Genomic DNA, 27,917 nt, shown 5'->3' with positions numbered 1-27,917 from the left:
AGGAGAGGCAACACCTTTTATATTACAAACACTGAATTTGATCTTTTCTGAGGCTCTGCAAGAAAACTTTCCTAGCCAGCCATCCACTGGAAGATATTGGGACAAGTTCTGTACAAGAATGGTGGCAAACCAAAAAACTGTGGTTCCTCTTGCCACTGGCTAGTTATAGGTCTATAAGAAAATGAGGCTTTCTCTCAAAGACACTGAGTTGCTTGTACCTTAAGGAGACCTGAGATAAACAAAAATTTAATTTCTCAGGGCAATGCATTTAAAATTCTATTCCTTTGCCTTAGTTGCTTATCAAATCTTTACTGCTACAGATTTCCATTGAGCAAGAGGGAGAACAATTAGCATTTCTTCCTGATGGCAGGAGTGCTGAGCATTTGCATATTTTAGCCAGTTCTATTTGGGCTAATCTGCAGGCACTCTGTACAAGCTCAGAGGCTATACCATTTAAATTTCATTCAGCCAATTTGAAAGTTAAAGCTGGTCAGTTTCTTACATTTTGCTATAAATGCTTTGAATGAATAAAAACTAGTTCAATCTCTCTTTCTCAGGTACTTGATGCTGGCATCTTTAAAGGGTTAACCTAAATATATTACATCAAGCTCCCATTACCCTGCAGAGAAAACTAACTCTGCAGGCTGGAACCCTTGCTGGGATTCCAGGAGATCTCCAGGCCTCACCTGGAGAAATGGCCTGGTCTAATTGTAGTCCAAGTCATTGCTTGTATGTTTTCCTATTTAGTCAAGGGAAAAGGCGCCCTTGTTACCTTTAAACCTAATAAGGCCAGATCTCTCTGTTTTAAGAGACATTCGAGTCTAGATGTTAGATTTTCCTTTGGGTAGGGGGGGAGGTTCAGAGACAAAGGAACCTTGCCTGCCCATGCGGGACTACCATTCCCTGAGGTTCCACAGAATTCTGGCTTTCAAATTCCCCAAATGGGATGAGCTAAAGACAGAAAATTTCTGGCGTAAAGGGCTGAGGCTTGCTCATGTAGCAGTGTCTGGAGCAAGTCCTTGCTAAAGGAATACCTTGTGCCATAAGTGGGGAACTCTGCATCTTCTGCTAGTAGACCCTGGGACTGTAGATCTGCCACAGGTGCATCAGCCAGGGGAACCTGCAGTAAGTTATTAGCAAAGGCAGGTAGCTCATATAGCTTCTTAAAAGAGTTGGGAACCTGCCTGCTGGTACTTGGTTTTGCCCGTTCGGCTCTTAGCTGGCGCTCGAAGAACTCTGGAAAGGGGAAGATCCTGTCAGAGGGTCGGTGCCTGGGGGAAGAACTCTGAGTTCCCCTTGGGTATGTTCCTGGGGCTAGTCAGGGGGTTGACAACCTCCTGGTCCTCTGGCGACCCTTGGAGGTCCAGAGCAGCCAGCACTTTGGGTAAGAGGGATTGGAACTCCTCTGCCCTGAAGAAGCGTGAGGAGAGTTCTGGTACAGTCGTACCCTCTATCTCCTCATCCGATATGAGTTCGCCCTCCTCCCTTTCCCCCTGTTCTGACTCATCTGAGTGATCCCAGTACTGGGATCTCTCGCCCTCCCGGGAGTCACCGGCTATGGAGTCTCTGGTGGCCCTGTAATGGGAGCCCCGTTCCCTAGACCTTTTGGGTGCGGGGGACCCGGGAGGAGAGGGTGGGCTAGAGGGCCTTGGCCTCTTGAGGGTGGCTGCCTCAACTGCAGCTCCTACAGTCTGCCTGATTGATTCTAGGAAATCAGAAAAAACAGAGAAGGTCCCATCATGGGTACATTACCCAAGCCCGTCTGGGGCTGGAGGGTCTGCGTGGCCTCCTGCTGCGGCTGCACCTAGAAGGTGTCGAAATCTCCCGCCTGGAGGTTGGCATGGGGGGTTCCCCGCCCCTGGAGGCTGCTCAGTTGCTGGTCCCCGTCCTTCCGTGCGCGTTTGCGCTTTTCAAAATGGCCCTCGTGGCCAGGGCGGCGCTCTGAGGAGGAAGTCTCCTCTGCTGCCGAGGACGACCAGCGCCGCTTCCGCTCCGCTCGCTCCTCTTCGGATCTTCTCCCTGTTCTGCCCCTACAGGGCACGTTGCCGGCAGCCGCGGCAAGCCCCGTGGTCATGCCGGCTCCGGGAAGCGGCCTCACGGTCCCGCGCGATGCGCAGGCAGCCGAGTCCTCGTTGGGGCAAGCGTCCTTTGCCCTGCGCGCCATCTGTTCCGCGCCGCGGCTTGAGTGCAGCCCGAGCCGCCGGTGCGCCGCTTCTCTTCGGGGGGGGGGGGGATTCGAGAATCCCCAGGAGCAGAGAAGCCAAGAAGCAAAGAAGCAAGGAAGAAGTATTGGCAGGTGAATAAGGATCCAAAGAAGCAGTAGAGAAAGCTTGGTAAGATGAATAGAAGGAAGGAGGAAGAAAGATCTTTTTTTTTTTTTTTTGAAAGGAAAGGCACTTAAAGGGATAGGACCTATCCTAAGCACATGCTCTCCCTGTCGAGGCAGGAAAGGAACTGAAGATGGGTGGTTCCCCACAGCCACAGGAAGAGGAAGTTTTGATTCCTGCCTCCCTGATTGGACGGTGGGAAAGCACCCAAGATGTCCTCCGCCTCCTAGGGAGAAGGAGGGAGTTCAGGAGGGTATAATTACATACAGTTCTTTTGAAGGAAGTGATTCCTTCAATCACTTCCTTCAAAAGAACTTGCCTCTTCAATCTAGAGATCTGTCGCAATTCGAAGAGATCTCCAGGCCCCACCTGGATGCCAGCAATCCTACTTACAGCAACCCAGGCCTTCCCAGATGACAATAAATTCTGGGTTGGGGGAAAATTTAATTACAGCTTTTAGGTTTGCAATCAAAAAAAGATTGCTCATTAATTCCCTTTTGTATTTATTCAGATCATAATTGCACAATTACACTCTCAAGAGAAAGAAATTAATGAATCTCTTTGGCTGCAAAGACAAAAGCATAATTAAAGCCATCCCCCCCACCCCTTGACAACTGATTAAGGCTGCGTTCACGAAAGCTGGGGTTTAGGGAGAGTGTATATTGCCTGGCATGAAGTCAGAGTGTTGGACTAGGTCCTGGGAGACGCACTCCGCCCTGAAATTCACTGGGTGATCTTGGGCCAGTCACTCCTTGCCAGTCTATTGCACAGGACTGCTGAGAGGACAAATGGAAAAGGGAGTACTGTGCCAAGATCCTCAGGTGAAGACCTGATTAAAAAAAAGAACAGATGAACAGGAAGTAGTTAGGCTGTGAAACAGAAGAAAATTTAAAGGGACAGGCAGTCCTAATAATCTTTGAGAACCTTGTGGCAATTCACGCTTGTATAATACTGCCATTGTTTTTAATGTTGCCACAGCAACCAGGCCCAATAAAATACAGAAAATAACAAAGCAATGGCTGACAATGCCATCTGGCTATAGGGATGCCAACCTCCAGGTGAGGCCTGGGGACCTTCCAAAATTACAATTCATTTCCAGACTACAGAGATCAGTTCCACTGGAGAAAATGGATGCTTTGGAGGGTGGATTTTACGGCATTATATGGCAATGAAAGCCAGTTTGGTTAAATGTGCGGACTCTTATCTAGGAGAACTGGCATTTCTCCATTGGAATTACAAAGGCCAGCCTAAACCATGCATAAGAACTGTGAACAAGAGGTGAGGGAGAGACAATTCAGCAATACAGTGGGAACTGAAACTATGGGAAGTTGAATTACTCAAGCAGGCTTCTGGCACAGATAAGTAAGACTGTACTGTAATGAAGTGGTCAGAAAGCTGCATTGGTAAAGGGATGCTACCTATCACTGTAAGTACACTGCAGACATGCAACAAAGCATGAGTTTAAAAGCTCATGCTTTGTTGCAGCTCTCTTATGAGATCTCTCTTTGTTTTCAGACTTCTGTAGTCCAAACCCAGTAGTAGTGTTCATTGGATGTCCCATCCAGTTGACTATATTGGCTTCACTATGCAGGGCTTTTTTGGTAGAAAAAGCCCAGCAGGAACTCATTTGCATATTAGGCCACACCCCCTGATGCCGAGACAGTCAGAACTGCGTTCCTGCTAAATAAAAAAGCCCTGTCACTATGCAATCCGCCATAAGTCACAGTGAGGAAGGCAGACTGTAAATAACCAAATAAATAATAATAATAATAATAATAATAATAATAATAATAATAATAATGATGATGATTTGTAAAACTTACCCTCCCATTACTAACTACAGCCATTTGCCCAGGGAGCAGCTTAAGAACCTCCTGACAAAAGATCCGATGAGCTCGAATGAAATCTACACCCAGCGTGTTGTACTTCTTTTCAAAAGCATCATCATCCATGCCCTGGAACAGAAAGAATAAAGAAGGCATTCAATAACAGATAAACTAAAGTTAGAGATAGAAGCAAAACGTATCTAAAACCTCAAGGACTGTCTCCCAAAAGAACACTGGATGCAAATCCACCCCTGCAGGAGACATTGTCCTTGTTAGCACTGAATTCAGAGTTTTGCTTTTTTTAATCTCACGGTCAAACAACGCGGCAGGTGCTTATTAAGAGAAAACCCGACTTAAAAGGAAGTTACGCGAGACATGCTGAACTCTGCCATATTAAGGAAAATGCTGCTTCATTAAAAAGTTTTATTGTTACAGTCAAAGGAATGGGAAGAGAGAAGCTTGCTGACTTGGCCTACTTCTCCCCTGCCCCCTGCTTCCGAATCTCACTCGAAGTTTGTGCATGTTTGTATGTCTCTTCACATCCATGCATTACACATGCGAGTCTCTGAAGGGAAAATAAACATTCTCCATAGGATTCCCAGCTCCAGGTCCGTAGTCAGGATTTGAAAAGTTTGGAGGGCAGGGGGGCATGTTAAAAAGTAAGGGGGACTTAGTGGTGCCCGCCAAAGTATCCATCTCTTTTTTCAGAGGAGCTGATCTCTAGTCTGGAGATGAACTGTAATTCCAGGGGATCTCCAGGACCCACCTGGAAGCTGGCATCCCTATACAAATATCATGCTGGAAATAAGGGAGAGGGATAGAAAACAGTGCTTTGTACTAATATTCCTGAGGGAGGAAGGGACAAATGGCCTCACATTTGGGGGAGGGCATTTTCAGGTGAACGACCTAACCTGTGTCTTATGTCCTTGAAACTGTACTTTCCTAATTGCTAGGAGATGTGAGAGAATATCCAAGTACATCATCACACATTCCACAGCAAGACATTTATATGTGGATTGCATGCACTGGCCTTGGCTAGCCCATGCACTGGGGCTAGGGTTGCCCAGTCTGAAGGACAAGTCAGTGGGGGACTTACCAGGACACTCTGGAAGAGCGGTGGGAAGAAACATGCTGTGCCTATGTCACCTCCAGGTGATTCTACCATAGAGTGTTGCCAAAAAAGCTAATTCCACCATAGAATGTTGCAAAAAAAACCCAGTGTTGCCCCCCCATCAACGTCACCCAACATGTCTATGTCACTGCTGGGTGATGTAGGCACATCATGTTATTTCCAGCTTCTTGCCTGCGTGTGTGTGTGTGGGGGGGGTAATTCCACGGTAGTGAGGAGTGCCCGATGGCTGTTCCCCCCGTTTTCTGATAGCTCTGAATGGGGGAGGGGTTCCAAACCAGGGGATCCCTGCCCCCAACTGGGGACTTAAGTACAGAAAAAAAATTGGCTGTAATAACGTCTCAATAAATTCCAAAACCCACCACAATGTGTATGTATTTTTTGTTGTTAGTCACTTACATAGAATATCCTTAGGAATGACAGGCATATGTAAATATCAGAATAATACAGAATATAACTACAAGGGCACAAAAATTACATTGATAGTATCAATATAACATTTACAAGCAACAAATACAATATAAATCCACCTATTCAGTATTCAAAATTCACTTCATTATATTTGTTCATATGAAAATTATATGTTCATACTAAAATCCTAGGTATATTGTGAATACTCTTCTTTGGTGAACCTACTGCGCTGACTAAAAAGGTCCAAAGTAAATTATGGCAATTTCCCACAACACCCCAATATTTTCAATTCTATTATTTCTCTCTAGCAAGGCACCATCAAGGACTTCCTCCTCTCAGATTCAAGCATCCAATTCACAGTGTGGCATAGCCTCGTCTGGCAACCCTAACTGGAGCAGCTTCTTCAACACAACATCAGTGTTACCCAGAATGAAAACTGCAATGAGAGGAACGGATCCAAAATATTATTGATCTTTAACCGTCTTTGATAACTTGGCTTTGGAACCATGCTTGCCTATTGTTGCTCAGTTTATGTTGTGATATGCCCTGAGCCTGTTATGCGAAAGGGTGGAATATAGGCTAAATAAATAAAAGCCTTATAGTCATTCGCTCTCCACAGTTAAAAGGCCCTGAAATCAACAACCAGATTTACAGCGAAAGCCTAAGCAAATTTCCTTCAGTCTAAACCTGCTGAATACTGTAATAATTCCACAGCACCTGGTCCCAAAACAGAACACAACTTTATTTAGGGTTGCCAAGTCCCTCAAGGCTGCTGGTGGGGGACTTTTTGCACAAGCGCAGCATGCACGGCACAATGACATCACCCAGAAGTGACGTACCGCACCAGTCATGTCATGCGGGGAAGCTCTAGGAATTTGCAGAAAACCCTATGGTTTTGCATGAGGATGCTCTAGCAATTTGCAGGGAAATGAGTTTTCCCCTAAATTGCTAGAGCATCCCCATGTAATGTGTCTGGCATGATATGTCACTTCCAGGCACCACACACATTGCACGGCACTGGGACTCTTTCGGAGGTGGGGCTGGTGGCCTGTTGGTAGGTTGGGGCTTGCCAAAGCAGGGTATCCCTCACCCCCAGCGGGAACTTGGTAGCCCTGACTTTATTAGGACATAAGGCCCGGTCTGAGCACTGCTAGGCCATAAGAAGTCACAGCCAGCAACCAACAACTCAAGTAAGAAGTGAAACTAAAGCAAGGCATTTACCTTAAAGAATCATGTAAAAATAGCTATACTTTATAGTAAAGGAATGTCAACAAATTCTAAACTGCCCATGATATAACAAATCCAACTGTACAGATGTCACAGTTAACATTCAAGACCACAGCTGTTACATTACTGGTGCCAGCAAGCATCTTAAAGGATCACACAATTGTATCATTCATAATGCACAGCACTCAGAAATATCAAAGAAGAGCAGTGTGTTGTTTTGTGTACCACTCGTGAAGGGGAGACTATCATTTTATTTTATATCTACTCACCAGAACAAAAAACTTCTTGATCTTTGTCCCTCTCGCCAGGGACTTTGCTGTTTCTTCTTTAACAATCTTATCAAGAAAGCTCCTCAAACTAGTGTTTTTCTGCGTCAGAAAAGCTGCCATGATTGCCCTTGCGATCAATGTGTTATCCTTGGTTATTTTTGATGCGGGATTATTCACAATCCCAAACTGAACTTGGCTACTTGTTTTCTGTAAGACAAATAAGACTTGTAAACCCTTGCTTGTTATTAGTACCCTTTCACACCCAGGACATCGATTCTCTTCCCTTAGAACAAAACACTTTGTAAGTACTGGTTTCTTTTTGAATCATTATTTGTTTGGAAAGCCGATTCGGTCCAATGAGAGCATAGCACATAAACAGCTCTGTACTTGAGAGATGGGGAAGACCATGAAACTGAAGGGTCCGACCGGGGAGTGCATCATCAGTTAAACTGTACCCTTCCTTTTTAGGAACACACGTCAAAGAAAAGCTTTGAAATTTTGACTCTACAACGTGTGTATCTACAGCAGGGGTGACTAAATTGTGGCTCAGGAGCCACATGTGGCTCTTTCACACATATTGTGTGGTTCCCGAAGCCCCCACCCACTCCGTCAGCCAGCTTGGAGAAGGCATTTATCTCTTTAAATCACTTCTCCAAGCCAAGCCAGTCAGCAGTTTGGAGAATGCTTCTGAAGTTAAAGTTTCCTTACTCCCTCCCAGCCCTCAAACATCTGATGTTCATGTATTGTGGCTCTCAAACATCTGACATTTATTCTATGTGGGTTTTATGCAAATTTGGCCAACCCTGATCTACAGCAAACAGCTAACTATTGTATATAACAAAGAACTGTTGTGTCAAATTAATCTCTCTGACTGGTTTTATTTAGTGGGGCTGTGTACCACTTGCTAGCTTATTCATTTCCCGCCCCAGTCCCAGCTAGGCAGGACTCTTTTCACTGCGTATCACAAAGTATCGCTTCCAGGTTCAAGAGCTGTTCAGTCCCCAAACGTTTCAGAAGGGTTGCAGTTCTTTCTTATTTCTGGGGATGTGGTAGCTATTTGTTTAGTAGGCATCTTCTTCAGCTGAGTGAAACTGAAGCTATCAAGTCTACATTACCATTCTTGTCAGATTTGCTAAGGAGAATCCTCAGCAACATTTACCATATAAATGGACACGGGAATTGTAATGAACTGACCAGGTGTTTCAGTGCATTCGAAAGCAACTGCCTTCCATCTGGCCTGTCAAAATCTGCCACAATCCATACGGTAACTGCATATATTACATCTTCATCTGAAAAGCAACACATAACTCATGTCAAAGTTTTTCCTGAGAAATAAGATAAGGCAGGTGAGCGCAGTGGGGAAAGTGAAATAGTAAACAAACAAAAAAAGGATTACTGTATACACAAATATTTTTTTAAAAATATGCTACAAAGTGTATACTTCTATATACAGAAGTGTTTGGGGAAGCGTCTCTGGCTACATATTATAATAGCCTTAAAACACTTAAGCCACTCAATACACTATCCACTGGTACTTTGGTGGGATGGATTCTTTAAGTTGGTCGATCTAATACAATTCTACTTGGGAAACAGTGAAAGTGGGAGGGACCATTTTGTTTGTTTCTAGGTCACAGCTGTGCAGTATATACCTTCTAAGGAGGCCAGGTGAATCAATAATAATCTGCTAATTCTTACATCTGAGTCCAGTAGCACCTCAGAAACTGTGGCAGACCATGCCTGTGTCAGCTGGTGAGCCCCGGCAGTGCCAACCCCTCCTTGTATTCTTCCCTGAAGGGGTCAATCCACTCCACTGCCTCGGGGTATTGCTGCCACCACTGTCCCTCTCTTGGGCTCTGGTTAGGTGGGACAGTCCCCTAACCTCCCTCCTGTGTCACTAGGAACCTGCCTCAGGGCTCCTCTGGAGAGTTGGCAAATAGCCATTTTAACACTTTTCTCTTTCCCTGGGATTCCCTGACCCGCTCCTAGCATTTCCAAGCAGTCTGGGGAAACTATGAGGTACAGAGGGCCTTCTCTTCTTCAGTAGTTAAAAGATTCATTTAAAACTCACAATTATTTACAGGCGTATCAGAAGGGAACAGAAGAAATAAAATAACATCAGCAAAAACATTCCATCTCTCTCCCTACCATAACCCTATCTTGTTGGTATGCAGGCCAGGCACCTTACTTAATTGCTCTTGGGGTAAGCTGGTCACATATTTTCCCCCAAATGGCCACTGACTGTATACCAAAGAGTGACTGGCTTTCTGCCCCAAACTCAGTAATATAAACAGCAGTTCCCACCCAGGAACTGCCTCTCTCTCCTGCAGCATTCTGGGGCAGATCTCCTCTAACCTTGAAGGATTTCCTGTCCTCTCTAAGGAGTTGCCCTCAGATTACTGGTTACAGACAGAAGGGAATGGGGGAAATGAGGAGACTAGGCCAAGGCCTACTTGAAGTCTGACAGTCTCTTCCCGTCCAATTCACAGACGGTGAAACCCACACACACAAAATGGCGTTTTTCCACAGAAACCAATAAGATTTTCAGGTCATGAGCCTTCCAGAGTTCAAAGCGCCCTTCAGATACCCTCCCTTGGTATCTGACAAAGAGAGCTTTGACTCCCAAAAGAAGAAGAGTTGGATTTTTACCACCACCCCCTTAACTTGGAGTCTCAGAGTGGCTTATGCTCGCCTTCCCTTCCTCTCCACATATCAGACACCCTGTGAGGTAGGAGGGGCTAAGAGAGCTCTGAGAGAACTGTTCTTGAGAACTCTGACTGGTCCAAGGTCACCCAGCAGCTGCATGTGGAGGTGGGGAATCAAGCCTGGTTCTCCAAATCAGAGTCTACCACTCTTAACCTCTAAACCAAACTGCCTCTCTGAAAGTACTCATACTTTGAAGATCTTGTCGACCTCTAAGGCATTACTGGACTCGAATCTAGCTGTTCTACTGCAAACCGACATGACTACCCACTGAAACTGCTAATTCCTGTTTGTATATCAACAGCAGCGAGAATGACCAGGAATGTAACTCCTAATTATAATTCAAGAGATCTCTCTCAGAATCTGTATCCCAGGAGTGGTTTTTCAAGTTTGGAAAGTGGCCTTGCAAACAGTGGTTTGTGTTAACTACTCTAATTATGGCTAAGGCAATTCACCATCTGCAGGTCATGCTAAACTTTCTCTATGTGCTGGGGGAGGAAGGAAGAGTTTCACTGTATATTTAAAGAATCTTAACCACGATTAAGGCAACAAACGAAAGTTAATGGTAGATATGATTAAGTCTTACACATCTACAACAGATGGAACTGCAGAAGTTTAGGTATAATGATCTGTACTTAAGTGATTTAATAAAACAAACATACCTTTCCTTGTGACATAGTTCATACTATCTGAAAGTACAACAGTTTTGTCTTGAGAATCCAAAAAAGAAAAAGTGGCGTAATCCTCCATATCTACAGGAACTGCAAAAAGTTAAAATGAGACAGCATCAAAGATCAAGCAACTTTATGACCAAAACCAGAGGAAGGAGGAGGAGGGCAGGGCTTGGTTTACCTGGTAAAGATATGAAATTCAAATATCTTTTTTCAGTACTAAGAATTTTCTCATGTATATGGGAAACGACATTTTGCTGTTCGATGATGAAGTCCACTGCATCTTTGTGATCATTCAGCTGGCCCTGAAAGGACAACATCAGACGTTCTGCTTCGAATTCTGTAGCACCCAAGCAGTTTTCGATCAGAAAAGGGTCACTGCCCTGAGTGCACATGAGGTTCTGGGCCAGAGGATGCCAAGAACCGCCAGAGGCAGGAGCCTTTAGAGGTCTGCTCTGCTGCTCAGGAATTATGGGTTGGAAAGTTCTGTAGGCTATATAGCGTTGCCAAGTCCAATTCAAGAAATATCTGGGGACTTAGAGGGTGAAGCCAGGAGACTCTGGGGGTGGAGCAGGGAGGCATCGGGGTGGAGCCAGGAGCAAGGTTGTAATGAGCATAACTGAACTCTAAAGGGAGTTCTGGACATCACATTTAATGGGACCACACCCCTTTTAGATGCCTTCCCTCTGTTGGAAATCACGTAGGGGCACCTGCTTTTGGGGCTCATAGAATTTGAAACTTGGAAGGTGTTTTGAGGGGACACACCGGATGCTATGCTGCAAATTTAGTGCGTCTATCTCAAAAAACACCCCCCAGAGACCCAGATACCCACAGTTCAATTATCTATTATACTCTATGGGATTCAGTCTTCATAAGGAATAATGAGTGCCCAGCAGACATTTTCCTCCCCCCCCTCCCCGCTTTCTGATGACCCTAAAGCAGGGAGATCCCCTGCCCCCAACTGGGGACTGGCAACCCTAAGACTATCATGCTCTCTCAAGCTCCTGAGAGATTCCCTCCACCCAGCCCACTGTTCGCTCCTGACCTGGCAAGGTTATTAATGACCCCAGGTGGGGGTTGGCCTTCGAAAGAACAGCTCCAACTGTTCCAAGCAGCAAATCCAACTGTTCCAAGCAGCTCCAACTGTTCCAAGCAGCAAATCTTGGCTTGGGTTCAGTGACGTGCAAGTGGGAAAGTAAACTGTCTTAGGGCAGGTCTATTTGTGCAACACCAACTGCTTCCCTTTCTATATTTGATATTGCCCACAGACTTCTTGCACTGTGTCTTCCAAAAGCAGCAAAACTGGCTTGGAATATTCTATGTTTAACTTGGCCCTGGGGGGGGGGGGGGGCTTGGGTGAAATTGTTTCCCACTCTTCCATTTGTGCAAGGACTATTGTGTATAATGGAATTTTTCTGGTGGATTCAAGTCACTGATTCTTATGCCCGTAATGACTTTCTTTCATTTCTCGGCTGTGTAGTCACTTGCCCTGAGTGTTCCTGTGGCACCGTGGAATGGAGAGGGCTGGTAGGACTCAAAGAAATGGGGGTTATGCAGAACCAGTCTCATCCTGTGATCAATGTCCCCTCTAAGCTTTCGGAGTGGAGCCAGGAGACTTTGGGGTGAACAAAAAATTCTACTTTGTGAGCAAAAATTCTACTTTGTGTGCTACTGGCATTGAAGTTGTGAGCTATTGCATAAATCAGTTTGCTGTGGGCCCATGTTTCCTGAGCTAAGACAAATATGTGAACGAGAGACTAAAAAACTGAGCTAGCTCACACTAACTCAGCTTAGAGGGAACACTGCCTGTGATACTTGGCCAAGATCTCCTTGGTAGCAAGTAGTCAGTAAATGTAGTAACACCAGGGGTGGAATTCTACCAGGAGCTCCTTTGCATATTAGGCCACACACCCTTGATGTAGCCAATCCTCCAAGAGCTTACAAAAAAGAGCCTTGTAAGCTCTTGGAGGATTGGCTACATCAGCAGAGTGTGGCCTAATATGAAAAGGAGCTCCTGGTAGAATTCCACCCTTGGGTAACATGCAGCCAAACCCTAGCAGGAGGATAAGGGGGAAGAACATGTCTCTACAGAGAGCAGGTCTCCACTGGCCAGGGGGAGGAAGTGGCTCTAGTTACTGTAGGAGAAAAGGGAGCCCAGGTGACCCACGCAGGGGAGGGCCAGCCCATCTCAAATCCTGAGGGGTTGCCCAAGAGGGGGAAGGGTGCAGTTCTACCCAGAGACAGTAGGAGGCTGTGGGTCTTCCCAGTAAGGAAGAGGATCTGTCTCAACTCAGTGAAGTGTAGGCTGAGGAGACAGAGTGTGAAGATTTCACAGGATTTCTTAATGGCAAGGGACTACACAGCTGAGCAATGGAGAAAGTCATTACAGGCAGAAGAATCAGCCAGAAAATGTATTCACACACTACAGTACCTGCACTTGGGGGGGGGGGGTGAAATTTCACACAAGTCCCCTGTGTTAAGTAGAATATTTCAAGTCATATTTGCTGCTTTTGCAGACTCAAACTATTGGAATTTCCACCATTCTGGCTCTCTAAGGCTGCCAAAGAACTAACATCACAACAGATGCTAGCACAGGGGGGGCCAAACTGTGGCTCAGTCAGGAACCACATGCGGCTCTTTCACACATACTGTGCGGCTCTCAAAGCCCCCACCACCCCATCAGCCAGCATGGAGAAGGCATTTAAAGGTGATTTCTTTCCATTTCTCCCTCTCCCATCTATTTTTTTCCTTCCTTCCTACCTTGGATGTTCACATCTTGCAGCTCTCGAACATCTGACGTTTATTCTATGTGGCTCTTATGCTAAGCAAGTTTGGCCACCCCTGCACTAGCGTGTATTTGTGGCGTCCCACCAACTTCAGTAATGAGGTAGATCTGAATAGATATTTCCCCTACATATGCTCTAATACAAAGATTTAAAGAAGGTAAAGTGTGCTGTCCAGCTGCAACCAGCTCACAGCAACGGCATGAAGTCGCACGAGCAGAGGTGCTTTGCCATTTCCTTCCTCTGCATAGCAGCCCCATCTAGGTACGGACTGTGGTCTGCCCTGCTTAGCTTCCAAGCCCTGACAAGATCAGGCTCTTCTGGGCTGTTAGGGCAGCCATACATCCATTAATAAATAGGTGATTCTTTAGCAGCAAAGAGCCCTGTGGCGCAGAGTGGTAAAGCTGCAGTACTGCAAACCTAAGCTCTGCTCGTGACCTGAGTTCTATCCCAGCAGAAGCTGGGTTCAGCTAGCCGGCTTGAGGTTGACTCAGCCTTCCATCCTTCCGAGGTCGGGAGAATGAGTCCCCAGCTTGCTGGGGGGAAAGTGTAGATGACTGGGGAAGGCAATGGCAAACCACCCCGTAAAAAGTCTGCCGTGAAAACGTTGGGAAAGCAACGTCACCCCAGAGTCGGAAACAACTGGTGCTTGCACAGGGGACTACCTTTCCCTCTTTTTTTAAGCAGAAAAGGATTAGAAAAGAGAGAAAAGAGGGAAAGGTGGTGGTGAGGGAGAGAACTCTTTTCTGGTCCATGTTTTCTTACCGATACTTCTCTCCCTACAAAGACTCCAAGAGCCTCGAGGATTAACAAGCGCTTAGTTAAATTCTAAGGCATGGATAATCATTATGTATTAGGTTTCAAAATCATGACTGCAAATTAAAGTAATGATGCCATTTAAGGTTCTCACAACATTAATTCCAAACCACCTCATTACAAAAAGATGTAGCACAGAAGCACAACCAAAGCGATCTGATGCCCAATATTTCATTACACGGTTTTAATTTTTTTTAAAAAAAATTATATATATACAGATAATGCTAAACACACCATGAACACTGCCCGCTGGAAGGACTCTGTAGCATCCATGATCTTCTGCAGAGAGGTCTCGAGCTCTGCGACATTCATCTCTTTTCTATTAAAGGGCACGCCATTAAAGAGGGCTTGAGGCAAGGGACCCAAGCCAGCCTTCTGATAAAATGCTGCTCCTGCCTAGAGAGATCAGGGATGTCACAGTTACGGGGAATGCAGCTGGCTGCAGGGGAAAGGAGTGATTAAATGCCAACAGACAAGGAACACAAACATCCATGCGCTGTTCTCGGGAAAGAGAGGGGGGGGGTGAGGAGTGATGTATTGTTCTTGCACAACTTCCCAGAAAGCAAAACCTAAAACAAAATACAGTCACGTGAGAACACATACACAACCTATAGAAATCATTGTGAATTTACAAAAACTATTTGGGTTGACAATCTCGCCATTTAAACAGGAGTGTTCGAATATCTGCACTCCCAGGGCTTTATTTGTAGCAGGAACTCCTTTGCATATTAGGCTATACCCCCCCTGATGTAGCCAGTCCTCCTGGAGCTTACAGGAGGCACGGTAAGATCTTGGAGGATTGGCTACATCAGAGGGGTGTAGCCAAATATGCAAAGGAGTTCCTGCTACAAGCTCTGTGCACTCCAGTCATGAACACATGCATATAGGAACATGCATCGCCAGTGCTTTATTTGTAGCAGGAACTCCTTTGCATATTAGGCTATACCCCCCTGATGTAGCCAGTCCTCCTGGAGCTTACAGGAGGCACTGTAAGATCTTGGAGGATTGGCTACATCAGAGGGGTGTAGCCAAATATGCAAAGGAGTTCCTGCTACAAGCTCTGTGCACTCCAGTCATGAACACATGCATATAGGAACATGCATCGCCAGGGCTTTATTTTAGCAGGAACTCCTTTGCATATTAGGCCACACACCCCCAATGTAGCCAATCCTCCAAGAGATTTCAGAGCTTTTAGTAAAGGATCTACTGTAAGCTCCAGGAAGATTGGCTACATCCTCGCCAGTTTTCCTCATGTTCTTTTTAAGCAGAACAAACCCACTTACCTTTCAGAGCAGATGGTCATTCTGGTAGGCCAACTGGCTAGGGACAGAAGAACCTCTGTTGGACTGCTTCCTTAACAGAAAATGGTGTTCCTGAGCAGGGGTCCCCACCCTTTATAGGCACCTCTGGAATTCTGAGAGAAAATGGTGGGTGCAGCCACAAAATGATTGCCACAAAATGCCTACTGCAAGCGGTGAAGACAGCCACAAAATGGCTGCTGCAGCTTATGTTCAGGAGCAGTGAAAATCTTTGAGATGGCGGCAACTGCTGCCAAAGCAACGTTTTAAAAATACACACAGCCAATTAAACCTCCAGTGGTCAATCAGAAGCCCTGCTGCTCAAAAGCCTCACATGGCCACTCCCACTTTCTAGAAACACCCAGGGGGTGCCAAGAAAGATGTTGGTGGGCTCTGAACTAGAGACTCCAAACTAAGTAAAGCTTTTAAAACTAGAGGGAGTTTCTATTCTTAGTGCTCCCCATTTGAACTCTGTCCATCTTTGGGTGTGATGCGTAACGCTCTTTCTGAAGTTCCGGATGGGTCTGTAGCAGTAGAAAAGAACAAGAGTCTAGTAGAACCTTAAAGACTAACAAAATTTGTGGCAGGGTATGAACTTTCGTGAGTCACTGTTCACTTCTTCCGTATCTGAAGAAGTGAGCAGTGACTCACAAAAGCTAAGAATATAAGAAAAGCCATGTTGGATCAGGCCAGTGCCCATCCAGTCCAACACTCTGTCACATAGTGGCAAAAAAGACCAACCAGGTGACATCAGGAGGTCCACCAACTCATGCTGTGCCACCGATTTTGTTAGTCTTTAAGGTGCTGTTGTGTTCTTGCTCTTCTTTTTCTAAAAATACTATATTGTCATGAGGTGGTGGCTACTTCCAGCCCATGAGTTTGAACAGATTATTACAGCATGAGGGTCACAGAAGACTAGTGCGGGCTGGGGGGGACAGAAGAAACCCTGTGTCTTCAGGCACCTCTCCTGTCAGAACCCACAGTGTTCAATGCCAAACATTCTCTGGGCTTTCAGAGTCAGTTGTTACAATAAAGCATGATGTTTAAAAGACCTTTTCTCCTTTATCATGCAATTGCCCCCTTATACCGTTCTCTTATCATCGTAGTCTGAGTGGACACCCAGGATGTCTTGCATGTCGGCGTAAGGAAATTCTCTGCGAAGAACAAGCTTCACGTGCGCCACAGAAAGTACACCTCCATCTTTTACTTCATGGTACATCTAATTAAAAGGAGAGAGAGTGAAAGAGAAGGGGTGGAAAGAGGTTACCTATTGAAATATTCCTATTACATTAAATCTCTACTACCAAACTCTGCAAGTGGGTGTCTGCCACCCAATCACAGATCTATTCAGTTAAGTTTATTACCCAGTTTCCAGCAGTATCCAGGAAACTTTAATACCTTCAGCCAATTAAACTTCAATGAACTGTTCTCACTCTTAAATTAATCTATCGTGTGCATTTCTATGCACTAAGGGAAAGGAAAGGTACTGGGCGGGGGGAAGAAATGAATGAAAGCAATACTTATTTTCTACATAATTATGTGCATTTCACCTGGCTTTCTTCCAGCACCCAACCATGAACTGGGTCAAGCAACCAAGACAGATATTTACACAATAAAACTGTCATGTAGACTATTCCAAAGCAGAGTGCTAGAAATATGAGTGAATTGCCAGATACAGAGTCATTTTAGAAATATTCTATCCGGCTGAGCAGAGCTATTTAATTTGGCAAGTGGGGACATAAAAAAAATCTCACAACTATAAATTAGCTGTTAATAAATTTGGGCTGGAAACTGGAGCACAACTCTGGAACCCTTGTAATAGCTTTGGCGGGGGGGGGGGGGGGGAGGAACTCGACTGGCTTTGAGAAAGAGAGTTGTACAGAATTCAAGAAATATTATTTTATTCAGGCTACGTGGGTCCGGGAGGATTTGTTTTAATCCTTGTTAAAACATCTTGAATTCCCTCATCAGGGAGTGCAATAACATCAGTGAAATAACAACAGCGAAATAACATCAGGGCCATCAGTGGCTATTAGCCACAGGGTATAGATGGAACTCTCTGTCTGGGGTAGTGATGCTCTGTATTTTTGGTGCTTGAGGGTGAGCAACAATGGGAGAGCTTCTAGTGTCCTGGCCCCACTAGTGGACCTGCTGATGGCACCTGGTTTTTTGGCCACTGTGCGACACAGAGTGTTGGACTGGATGGGCCATTGGCCTGATCCAACATGGCTTCTCTTATGTTCTTAACATTCACTCCCAGTCACTCTACCAGTTCACTCCTCAGGAGTTCTTGTCTTAAGACTTGTGCTTATTACCCTGGTGGGTGACACCACTGGGCCACACTGCCTGAAAGAACAGTCCTGCTACCTCAGACCCAGATCCATCTAGACCAGCATTCTGTTTCACACAGCGGCCAGAGATGTCTCCAGGAAGCTAATAAGCATTGCATAAAGGCACGGATTTCCCCCAGCTGTTGTCCCCAAGCAACTGGTGGTCAGAGTTACACTGCCTCTGAAGTTTCATTTAGCTCTTGCTCCACGAATTGGTTCAAACCTCCTTCTATGGCTATCCAAACACAGTAGCCAGTTTCTGTGTTGTGTGAAGTACTGTTGGCCTTTTGCCTACTCTGAAGGCAATGCCGATCAATTTCACCAGGGAGATCCCAAATTTGAACATTATAAACTTCTGATAGGCTGTGCACCATCTTTTTTTCTTTCTGAACTAAAAAGTGACAACGGTTTCTTTCTTTGAGAGGAAGGAAAGCTCAATTCCACTGACCATTTTGCAGCATCTTTATCAGCTTTACTTTTTGAGAGGAGGCAATTTTTGAGATCAGGTACATCATATTTCTAAGACTAAAAAGGTATTACAAGACTGGCCGCTGTGCTTTCAGTCTTTTATCTCATAAACTCTTAGCATGGAATCTTCCCTTTTTGCCATTACTATCAATGTTTTCCCACCTAGACTCGCAGTCACGCTCATTGCTTCAATGAAAACCATATTTTGGTATAGGAAGGAAATTCCATCCCCTCCCTCCATGCTGCCACCATATCAAGTAGTAAATTGCTAAGTTTCCATTGCTTCACTTGATGTGCACCTCAAGGGTTGATTATTTGTGTCATCTTGAGACCTGATCTAACCCCCTCTGCCCATCTAGACAACTAGAAGGAACTGAGACGTATGAGGGACCCTACCTTGAGGATGTTTCAGAGGGTTAGCTTTGCTGGTCTGTAGGGGAACAGCTAAATTTGAGTCTAATAGAATATCAGAGTCCAAGAAGATCTTTGGACTATGAACTCTAGAGAGTCAAAGCTCTAAGGGGCTAACAGCCTTGAATCCAGCTGTTTCCGGAGGCAGTGAACCAAAATTACTTCTGGTCCTCTCTGATTAGGGTCCATGTAGTTGTGCATGCAGAACATCAGGCTGTTCTCAAGGAAGCATGAAAAATCTTTTGCTGAAAAATGGTTTCTGTTTCTTGCCTATAAAAAAGTTAGTCCCCTGTGCAAGCAGCAGTCATTTCTGCCTCTGCGATGATGTCACATCACGATGTTTTCATGGCAGACTTTTTACAGGGTGGGCATAGGGTGGTTTGCCATTGCCTTCCCCAGTCATCTACACTTTCCCCCCAGCAAGCTGGGTACTCATTTTACTGACCTCAGAAGGACGGAAGGCTGAGTCAACCTGGAGCAAGCTACCTGAATCCAGCTTCCGCAAGGACAAACTCAGGTAAAGAGCAGAGGGCTCAGACTGCAGTACTTGAGTTTTACTACTCTGTGCCATGGGGCCACCTATATATCCATACAAAACATTTCACCTCCTAATGCACTCTACCAGGCTCTGCTTTCCCTCTAATTCTCTCTTTATCTTCTAATTATTTCTTTTGAATGTTTACTTATTTTTCTTCTCATATCAATAGATTTGGCTTGAGCATGGGCACATATAGCGGTGCGGGGCTAAGCGGTGGGGTAATTCATGGGCTCTTATGTTGATCCCATAAACATTCACAAGCAGTTACACAAATGCATACTCATGCTATTTGATGTAATACTGCATTTTACTTGGTATATTCAATTTAAATTTTGTTAATCAAAACTTATGCATATATCGTTGCACTGTAACTTTCTAACTTTCTCAAACTATCAATATATATATATATATATATATATATATATATATATATATATATATATATATATATATATATATATATTGGGGGGGGGGAAGGAAGCAGGCAAATAGCTGTTTTGATAAGAATGAAACTGGGCAGGAAGAAAAGATGGTATTTTTTTAAAAATAAAGACTGCATTTCCATAGCCTCCAAATGAAGAGACCATGTCCTGTGGCCAGTGTTCCCTCTAAGCTGAGTTAGCATGAGCTAGCTCAGGGATTTTTAGCTTCCAGCTCACACATTTTTGGCTTAGCTCAGGAAGGATGACCCCAGAGCACCCTAATGTATGCAGCAGTTCACAATTTTAATGCCAGTAGCTTACAACGTAGAATTTTTGCTCACAAGATTATGTAGCTTAGAGGGAACATTGCCTGTGGCTACTTCATACCTCTAGGAAAGCAAAGGTAACCCTGAGGCAAGCATGAATTTTCATCTGTTTACAGCACTAACCTTTGTTATGATGGTGAAAGCTTTAGCAACGTCGACTTCGTCTGCAATGTAGTTAAAGGCTCTCCACAAAGCTACTCCTGCATCCTTATTTCCATCAACCTCTTTGTCAGTATTTAAGATGAAAACAAATCCAATTCTGCTCAGGAAAGATGAAAATTGTACAAGAATCACACACACCATATATTCAAAGCAGATTAACACAGATACACACATTAGATATGCACAAACAGGCACGTTGACATTTTTAGTGTGCAAAATTGAAATGGCAAGAGATTCAAAAGACTAGTACCAGTGGAACACAGCATTTAAAATAATTGTAGTCAAGTGTTATCTTACAACATCCTACTAGTGACTTTGGTGGCCTAGGTAAGTGACCAAGGAGGTACATTAGAAAGCTGAGTAGCTTAAACTAGTACAAAAACACTTGACCATTTTTTTGAAGATACATAGAAGAAAAGTGCCAGAAACAATGGTTTTTAGCATAATATGCAAGGTATCCTCCAGTACTGTACCAGCAGTCAGTGCATGAAGAAAGGAGACAACGGGTTCAATCCAACCCACTTTTCCACTGGTGAAAAGGAAAAGGGGGTCCCCTATGCCTGTCCAAAAAGGCTCTGTTGGCGATCATGTGACCAGCACAGACAAAAGCCATATTGGATCAAGGCTGAAATATGGCAAGACTGAGAGATAACCCAGCGTATGTTGCTTTTTACTTCCGCTTGAGGCAGTGATGGGAGATCTTGTAAACGGAACTCACCACCGTTTTTAAAAATTTCACTTGCAGCTGCATATGGAATCCCAGTTTTTATTTGGGATGGGGGAGGGAAGAGACTAATCTTTCATCCCACACCATTTTTGCAGTCTGAATTTAAAAAAAAAATAGATAAATACACAGGGACTTATTTTGCTCCCTGTAATGTACTGGGTTCAGACACGAGTAACAGTCAACATACTTTATTTAGCTAGTACATCACAAAAGACAACATGGCGGGGCCGGGTCCCCGTTTATATACATTCACCCGAAACAACCCTCTCCCCAGTCAGGTCCAATCCAGACCAGTTAAACTTCCCACCACAGATTTTCATAGACTGTTTATAGCAGTCCCTTGCAGTCAGGTGACCCGTGGGTTCCCGCTGGTCCCTTTAGCGCGCGTAACCGCACTGTGATGTAAATTCAGGGACCGAAATGCAAGACACAGCACTCCCCGTGGAAACAGAACATTTCTTGGGAGTGAGAGGAGGATTCAGATAATGCACATAGCATAGAGGAAAGAGCTGAACACCTCCCCTTTGCATGCTGCAGCCCTGACTCAAATTAAGGATTCATTTTACTGTGAGGAAGAGAAAAGGAGAGCAAGGGTGGGGGGAAGAGAGAGAGAGGGAGGGATGTTTACGTAGCTCCTGTTGTCTTGTCTACTTTGGCTTTGCCTGCTTTGGGTTAAACTTCCCAAAATAATGTGTAGGGGGTTCAGGGCATTTTTTTGGAGCAGGAAATCCTTTGTATATTAAGCCACACATCCCTGATTTAGCCAATCCTCCAAGAGCTTACAGTAGACCCCGTACTAAGGGTCCTGTAAACTCTTGGAGGATTGGCTACATAAGAGGGTTGTGGCCTAATATGCAAAGGAGTTCCTGCTACAAAAAAAAAAGCCCTAGTAGGATTGCCAGCCTCCCTCAATGGGGGATAGGGGGCAACCACCGATACTCTGATGGCTGCAAGGTCTTTGCAGAAGTAGTTCAAAGACAGATCCACTGTCACAGCAATCACTCTAAAGCTGAGGGTTAAGCAACCCACCTACATTTCTGTCGCATTCATTGTGGCCTATTAGAGAACTGCTCCATCAAGTTTCCTTGTTCTGCTGACCAGTAATGCTGAACACAGCTGGAAGCAAAAGGAGTGATTTCCCCAGAGACAGAAACTGGGCACGACTAATTCTGATTCTGCAGCTGACATCCCATTTGATGGTGGGAAAGGAGGAGTATAAATATTTTAGTAAACCCTTTAGATAGGTGGTTGGATGAGCAATGTTGCACGCTGTACGCAGTGCATATATATCGACAAGGCAGAACATGTTCTACCACGGGAAATCCAGGTTCCCATCAAATGCAGTTAGAGCAGGATTTGATTCCGCCTGTATGTAACAAAATGGCATCTTTAAAAAAAGAGACACAATAATATTGAAATTACCTTATAGGTACTTTTTGATTGTAGATGACTTCTACAAGTTTCATGAAGGCAAGTGCCTCCTCCTGTAGTGGGTCAATAAAGAGGACCTAGCAGGAGAAAAAGTTTCACAGGTCCAACACAATGTTCATCTAGGGCTGCCAGGTCCAATTAAAGAAATAGCTGGGGATTTTGGGGGTGCAACCAGGAAACATTGGGGGTGGAGCCAGAAGCAAGGGTGTGACAAGCATAATTGAACTCCAAATGGAGTTCCGGCCATCACATTTAAAGGGGCCACACACCTTCTAAATGCCTTTCCTCCATTTGGAGTAATGAAGGATAGGAGTATCTACTTTTGGGGCTCACAGAATGGAACCCTCTGGTCCCATCCTGTTGAAACTTGGGGATTGTTTTGAGGAGAAGCGTCAGATGCTACGCTGCAAATTTGGTGCTTCTATCTTAAAAAACAGCCCCACCAGAGCCCCAGATACCTGTGGATCAATTCTCCATTACAGCCTATGGGAATCGGTCTCCATAGGGCAGAATGGAATGTCCAGTAGACATTTCTCTCCCTGCCCCACTTTCTGATGACCTCGAAGCGGGGGGAGAGCCTCCAAACCCTGCTCCCAACTGGGGATTGAGCAACCAACAAAGAGCTATGCAGATAGTGGAGCAGAGAAATAGGTTACAAAAACCTCTGTGAAAAACCAGCCTCAAACGTTATATACCATACATATATTTTATAAATAACTACAGAAAGATCCTTCAAAATTCATCATAAATCATATTCACAATACATAAGGAACCTATACCCTCACCCATAGTCACTGAACAATGAATCAGCATCCAATATTTCCAATGGCTGGACGTAGGCAAAAAATTCCAACGATGAAGCCAGTTTGGTGTAGTGGTTAAGTGTGCCGACTCTTATCTGGGAGAACTGGGTTTGATTCCCCACTCCTCCACTTGCACCTGCTGGAATGGCCTTGGGTCAGCCATAGCTCTGGCAGCTGCTGTGAGAGCCCTCTCCAGCCCCACCCACCTCACAGGGTGTCTGTTGTGGGGGAGGAAGTTAATAGAGATTGTGAGCCGCTCTGAGACTCTTTGGAGTGGAGGGCGGAATATAAATCCAATATCTTCTTCTTCTATATGGAGAACAATGCTCCTAAAGGTTTTAGTTCCAAGTAGCAAAGTCTTCCATGGAGACCAAGGCTCCTACAGGTTTTTCTTTCGTACAGCCAGGCACAGGAAGTGATACGCTACACTACTCTAGTCCATGTTTCGCATTTGCTTCTACGAGTCCAATCTTTACAATACATTCATAGAAGACCAACAAGGTTCAGAACATGTCTGTTAGATTTCCAGGTTCCAGAACCTTGATGGTCTTCTATGAATGTATTGTAAAGATTGGGCTCGTAGAAGCGAATGCAAAACGTGGACTAGAGTACTAGACTGCCGCGTGGGGTATCACTTACTGTGCCTGGCTGTACGAAAAAGAAACCTGTAGGAGCTTTGGTCTCCATGGAAGACTTTGCTACTTGGAACTAAAACCTTTATTTATTTTATTATATTACATTTGTATCCCGCCCTCCCCTGAAGGGCTCAGGGTGGCTAACAACAGTTAAAACAACACAGTGCTAAAATAAAATTGCAATAAATCATTAAAAACATTAGGAGCATTGTTCTTCGTATAAGACTTCATCGTTGGAATTTTTTGCCTACACCCAGCCATTGGAAATATTGGATGTTGATTCATCTTAAGTGATTGTGGGTGAGGGTATAGGTTCCTTATGTATTGTGAATATGATTTATGATGAATTTTGAAGGATTTTTCTGTAGTTATTTATGAAATATATGTATGGTGCAGCGTTCCCTCTAAGCTGAGTTACTGTGAGCTAGTTCACAATTGTTTAGCCTCCAGCTCACACATTTTTTGTCTCGGCTCAGGAAAAATGGACCCAGAGCAAACTAATTTATGCAGCAGCTCACAAGTTTAATGCCAGTAGTTAATGAAGTAGAATTTTTGCTCACAAGACTCCACAGCTTAGAGGGAACATTGGTATGGTGTATAACGTTTGAGGCTGGTTTTTGACGGAGGTTTTTGTAACCTATTTCTCTGCCCAACTGGGGATTGGCAACCTTATGTTCATCTCACTTTTCCGTTCCCTTGCTGACCTGAAAGCCACATGAGAGCACACGCACACACACAAAACAAGTTCTGACTAAGGAAATAAACTTGTGCCTCGGCTCTTCCGTTATTGCAAATGGTGACCATGGTTGCTAACCTCCAAGTTGTGGCTGGAGATCTCCCATGACTACAACTAATCTCCAGTTAACAAGAGATCAGATTACCTGGAGAAAATGGCCGTTTTGGAAGGTGCAGGGCTTCTTTTGTAGAAAAAGCCCAGCAGGTACTCATTTGCATATTAGGCCACATCCCCTGATGGCACCATTGTTTTGGACAGGGCATTTTTTGTAGAAAAAGCCAACATGAACTCATTTGCATATTAGGCCACACCCCCTGACACCGAGCCAGCCGGAACTGCAATCCTGTGTGTTCCTGCTCAAAAAAAGCCCTGGGAAGGTAGATTCTAGGGCATTATACTCCATTGAAGTTCCTCCCCAAACCCCACAGGCTCCACCCCCAAAGCTCCAATCTCCCAGCCCCCAGCTGGCAACCCTGAAGCTGGCTCACAGGACAGAATTTCCCTCCTTACAAGAAGATTTCTGTCAGAAAGAAATCTACATGTTGGAGAGGAAGGTTCTAGCTAGTTTGTTTTTATGGCTTATCTTTACACAGCTGTTTTGCAAGTTTTACATTTTTTCTTTGAGAGCTGCCTCCAATACGTCTCTGGAGAGGCAGCATCCATGTTTTCTGAATAATTAAAAATTAATATAGCTGTTTACTGGTATGCTAATGTGAATCCCCTATTACAGTCTGAACTTGTACAGCTCAGATACAGGTTTACCATATAAATGAGAGCTATGCTAAATAGCAGTAGAACAAAGTGTGTAATCTCGCATATTCCCGGTTAAATAGCTAGGGACGTGTTTTTTTTAAGTAAGAAAAGAAAGAGCAACTTTAGAATTGATTTGGTTCTGTGCAATAAACAGTAATAAAATCGTTATTCTAACTTTGCAGAAACCCAAAACTTGTATGCCTATCAATACCTGCAGTAAACCTCTTCTCCCTGGCCAAAAAGAATCAAATCTAAAATATACACAAACAGGGCTTTTTTTGTAGGAGGAACTCCTTTGCATATTAGGCCACACACCCCTGATGTAGCCAGTCCTCCTGGAGCTTACAGTAGGCCCTGTACTAACAGCTCTTGGAGGATTGGCTATATCAGGGGCATGTGGCCTAACATGCAAAGGAGTCCCTCCTACAAAAAAAAAAGCCCTGTATACAATCAATCGGTATGCTTTGTGCAGTTTTTTTTACTCTTGGGAAAAATATTACTCTTGACATATATTTTTATTTTTCAGTTTGTCAGGGTGTTTAATACTTCAGACTGGTGCTCGAATTCTTAACTCATACCCAGCGCTATGCAGGTGCAAATAGGAACTTGGACTTCAGGGACGTGGGGGCCATTCACACAACCCTATGCGCCATTGACAAATGAACTCTGGTTGCCTCCGCTTCTTGACTTTGAGAACATGCCTTTTCAAATACGTGCAGGCAGTAGCAATCAGGCTAAGATAAGCCGCGTCACGTAAACCGCATTAGGATTTAATACGGTGTTTAGTTACACTTCCAGACAGACATCAATAGGTTCTTTCATAGTTAAATGTTCTTAAATTAAAAGTCTAATCATAAGGGATAATAGAACTCTGCTTTCTCTGTAAGGATGAATTGAAAGTTTGGTATTTAAAAGCTACCCAACCATAAGGCTGCACATTTTAATGTCATTTCCTAGCAGGAAGGGTACAAAAAAGTTGGGTTGTAGCAGCCCAAACATGATCAATGCCGGTATTCACACAACTGCTTTCTTTGGACTAATACAATCAAAGTGCTTCCTCCCTAAAAGATGGGCTAGAAAAGAATCAGTGGGTGATCTGCAGGTAGAAGTTAATTTGGATGCTTTCAAAATTTTTAACTGACATTTAATTTTTAGCAGGGCTTTTTTGTAGCAGGAACTCCTTTGCATATTAGGCCAAACCCCCCTTGATGTAGCAATGCTGTCAACCATCATGTCCTATTCATTGCCAGTTGTACACAAAGTATGCATGCATGCACTAGTGACAGCAGGAAAAGGCCAGCTTTGCTATGTATACACTGCAAGCAATTGATGCGCTTCTAAGCGTTATACCCACACGTGTGGACTGCTGCTCTACAGGAAACTGGATTTTTAGTGGCCTCCTCATCCAGAACCCCAGTGTCTGAACAGACTGTAATTTCAGAGAAATTCAGTAGCACACTTATACATACCAAGTTATACAAATTGCGCCGAATCTGTCGCATCATTCCTCTAAACGCTGGCTTAAGAAGTTCCTGAAAACTTGTAGGCCACTCATTATAGGTCTGGTCCTTTTCTATGTTATTGATCCACTAGGGGGGGGGGGGGGGAAACCAGATAAGGTATTTATGACCAATACATTCCTGAATGTTCCATGCTAAAGCCCCTGAGGGTGTAAGGCTGTCAGTATTGCTTAGGCCCTTATAAGCCTTTACTTAACTGAGCGGCAGCTGCTTTTCCATATGTACACAAGAAGCTGCCTTATACTGAGTCAGACCATTGGTCTTTCAAAGTAAGTACAACCAGTCTGGCGTAGCCCAGGGGTAGCCAAACTTGCTCAAAGTAAGAGCCACATAGAATAAACACAGCTGCAAGACATGAATGTCAGATGTTTGAGAGCTGGGAGCCAGAGGGAAGGAGGAAATAGTTGGGGAGGAGAGGTGGAAAGAAAGCAACTTTAACTTAAAATGCAACTTTAACTTAACTTAAAATGCATTATCCAATCTGTTAGTTGACTTGGCTTGGAGAAGTGATTTAAAGAGAGAAATGCCCTCTCCAAGCTGGCTGACAGGGTGGTGGGGGCTTCAAGTGCCACACAATATGTGCGAAAGAACCACATGTGGCCCCCAAGTCACAGTTTGGCCACCCCTGGTGTAGTGGTTGCCAGACTCTAGTCTGGAGAACTGAGTTTGATTCCCCCACATGCAGCTGCTGGGTAACCTTGGGCAAGCCACAGTTCTCTCAGAGCTGTTCTCTCACTCAGCCCCACCTACCTCACAAGGTGTCTGTTGTGGGGAGAGGAAGGGAAGGCATTTGTAAGCCACTTTGAGACTCTGTGTGAAGAGCAGGGTATAAATCCAACCTCTTCTCATTGCCTATTTGTGCTGGTAGCAGATCTCCAGGGTCACAAGTCTTTCATAACACCTACCACCTAATCCCTTTAACTGAAGATGCTCGAAAGCAAGCCTGAAAAGCAGATACTTTACCACTGAACAACAGCTCTTCCCCAAGGATTCTTGCACAGCCAGGAACTGTATAAGATGACTCAGCCATAAAGACAGGAACTGATCATTCAGGTCTTCTCTGCTGAGTATCACCCTTTCAGCAGGACAGATTTTCTTTGGTCAGACCCTGTGTGAGTGGTCCCCACCACATTCGGCTGGGTCGATAACTGTTTCCCTTACATGATACATGGAAACTTGTATCATGTTTAAAATTTGT

The 27,917-nt window shown here is 44.5% G+C and overlaps 1 protein-coding gene across 2 annotated transcripts in view; it reads right to left on the bottom strand.

Moving 5' to 3' along the window:
* Nucleotides 1-27,917, bottom strand: part of UGGT2 (UDP-glucose glycoprotein glucosyltransferase 2) — a 137,298-nt gene that overhangs the window by 46,970 nt on the left and 62,411 nt on the right. The window contains exons 13-22 of one of the 2 annotated variants that reach the window (XM_060233610.1): nt 26,669-26,788; nt 22,264-22,349; nt 20,076-20,211; nt 16,545-16,676; nt 14,394-14,555; nt 10,742-10,865; nt 10,552-10,650; nt 8,384-8,478; nt 7,190-7,396; nt 4,151-4,282 (exon numbers count right to left, since the gene is read on the bottom strand). In XM_060233610.1, the coding sequence (XP_060089593.1) occupies nt 4,151-4,282; nt 7,190-7,396; nt 8,384-8,478; nt 10,552-10,650; nt 10,742-10,865; nt 14,394-14,555; nt 16,545-16,676; nt 20,076-20,211; nt 22,264-22,349; nt 26,669-26,788 (1,293 nt within the window). The remainder of the gene's footprint in view (nt 1-4,150; nt 4,283-7,189; nt 7,397-8,383; nt 8,479-10,551; nt 10,651-10,741; nt 10,866-14,393; nt 14,556-16,544; nt 16,677-20,075; nt 20,212-22,263; nt 22,350-26,668; nt 26,789-27,917) is intronic. The other variant, XM_060233611.1, reaches the window with a different exon arrangement.

This window comes from Heteronotia binoei, chromosome 3 (assembly GCF_032191835.1).
Source record: "Heteronotia binoei isolate CCM8104 ecotype False Entrance Well chromosome 3, APGP_CSIRO_Hbin_v1, whole genome shotgun sequence".
NCBI classification, from domain to species: Eukaryota; Metazoa; Chordata; class Lepidosauria; order Squamata; family Gekkonidae; genus Heteronotia; species Heteronotia binoei.
This window is presented reverse-complemented; position numbering and strand designations above follow the sequence as displayed.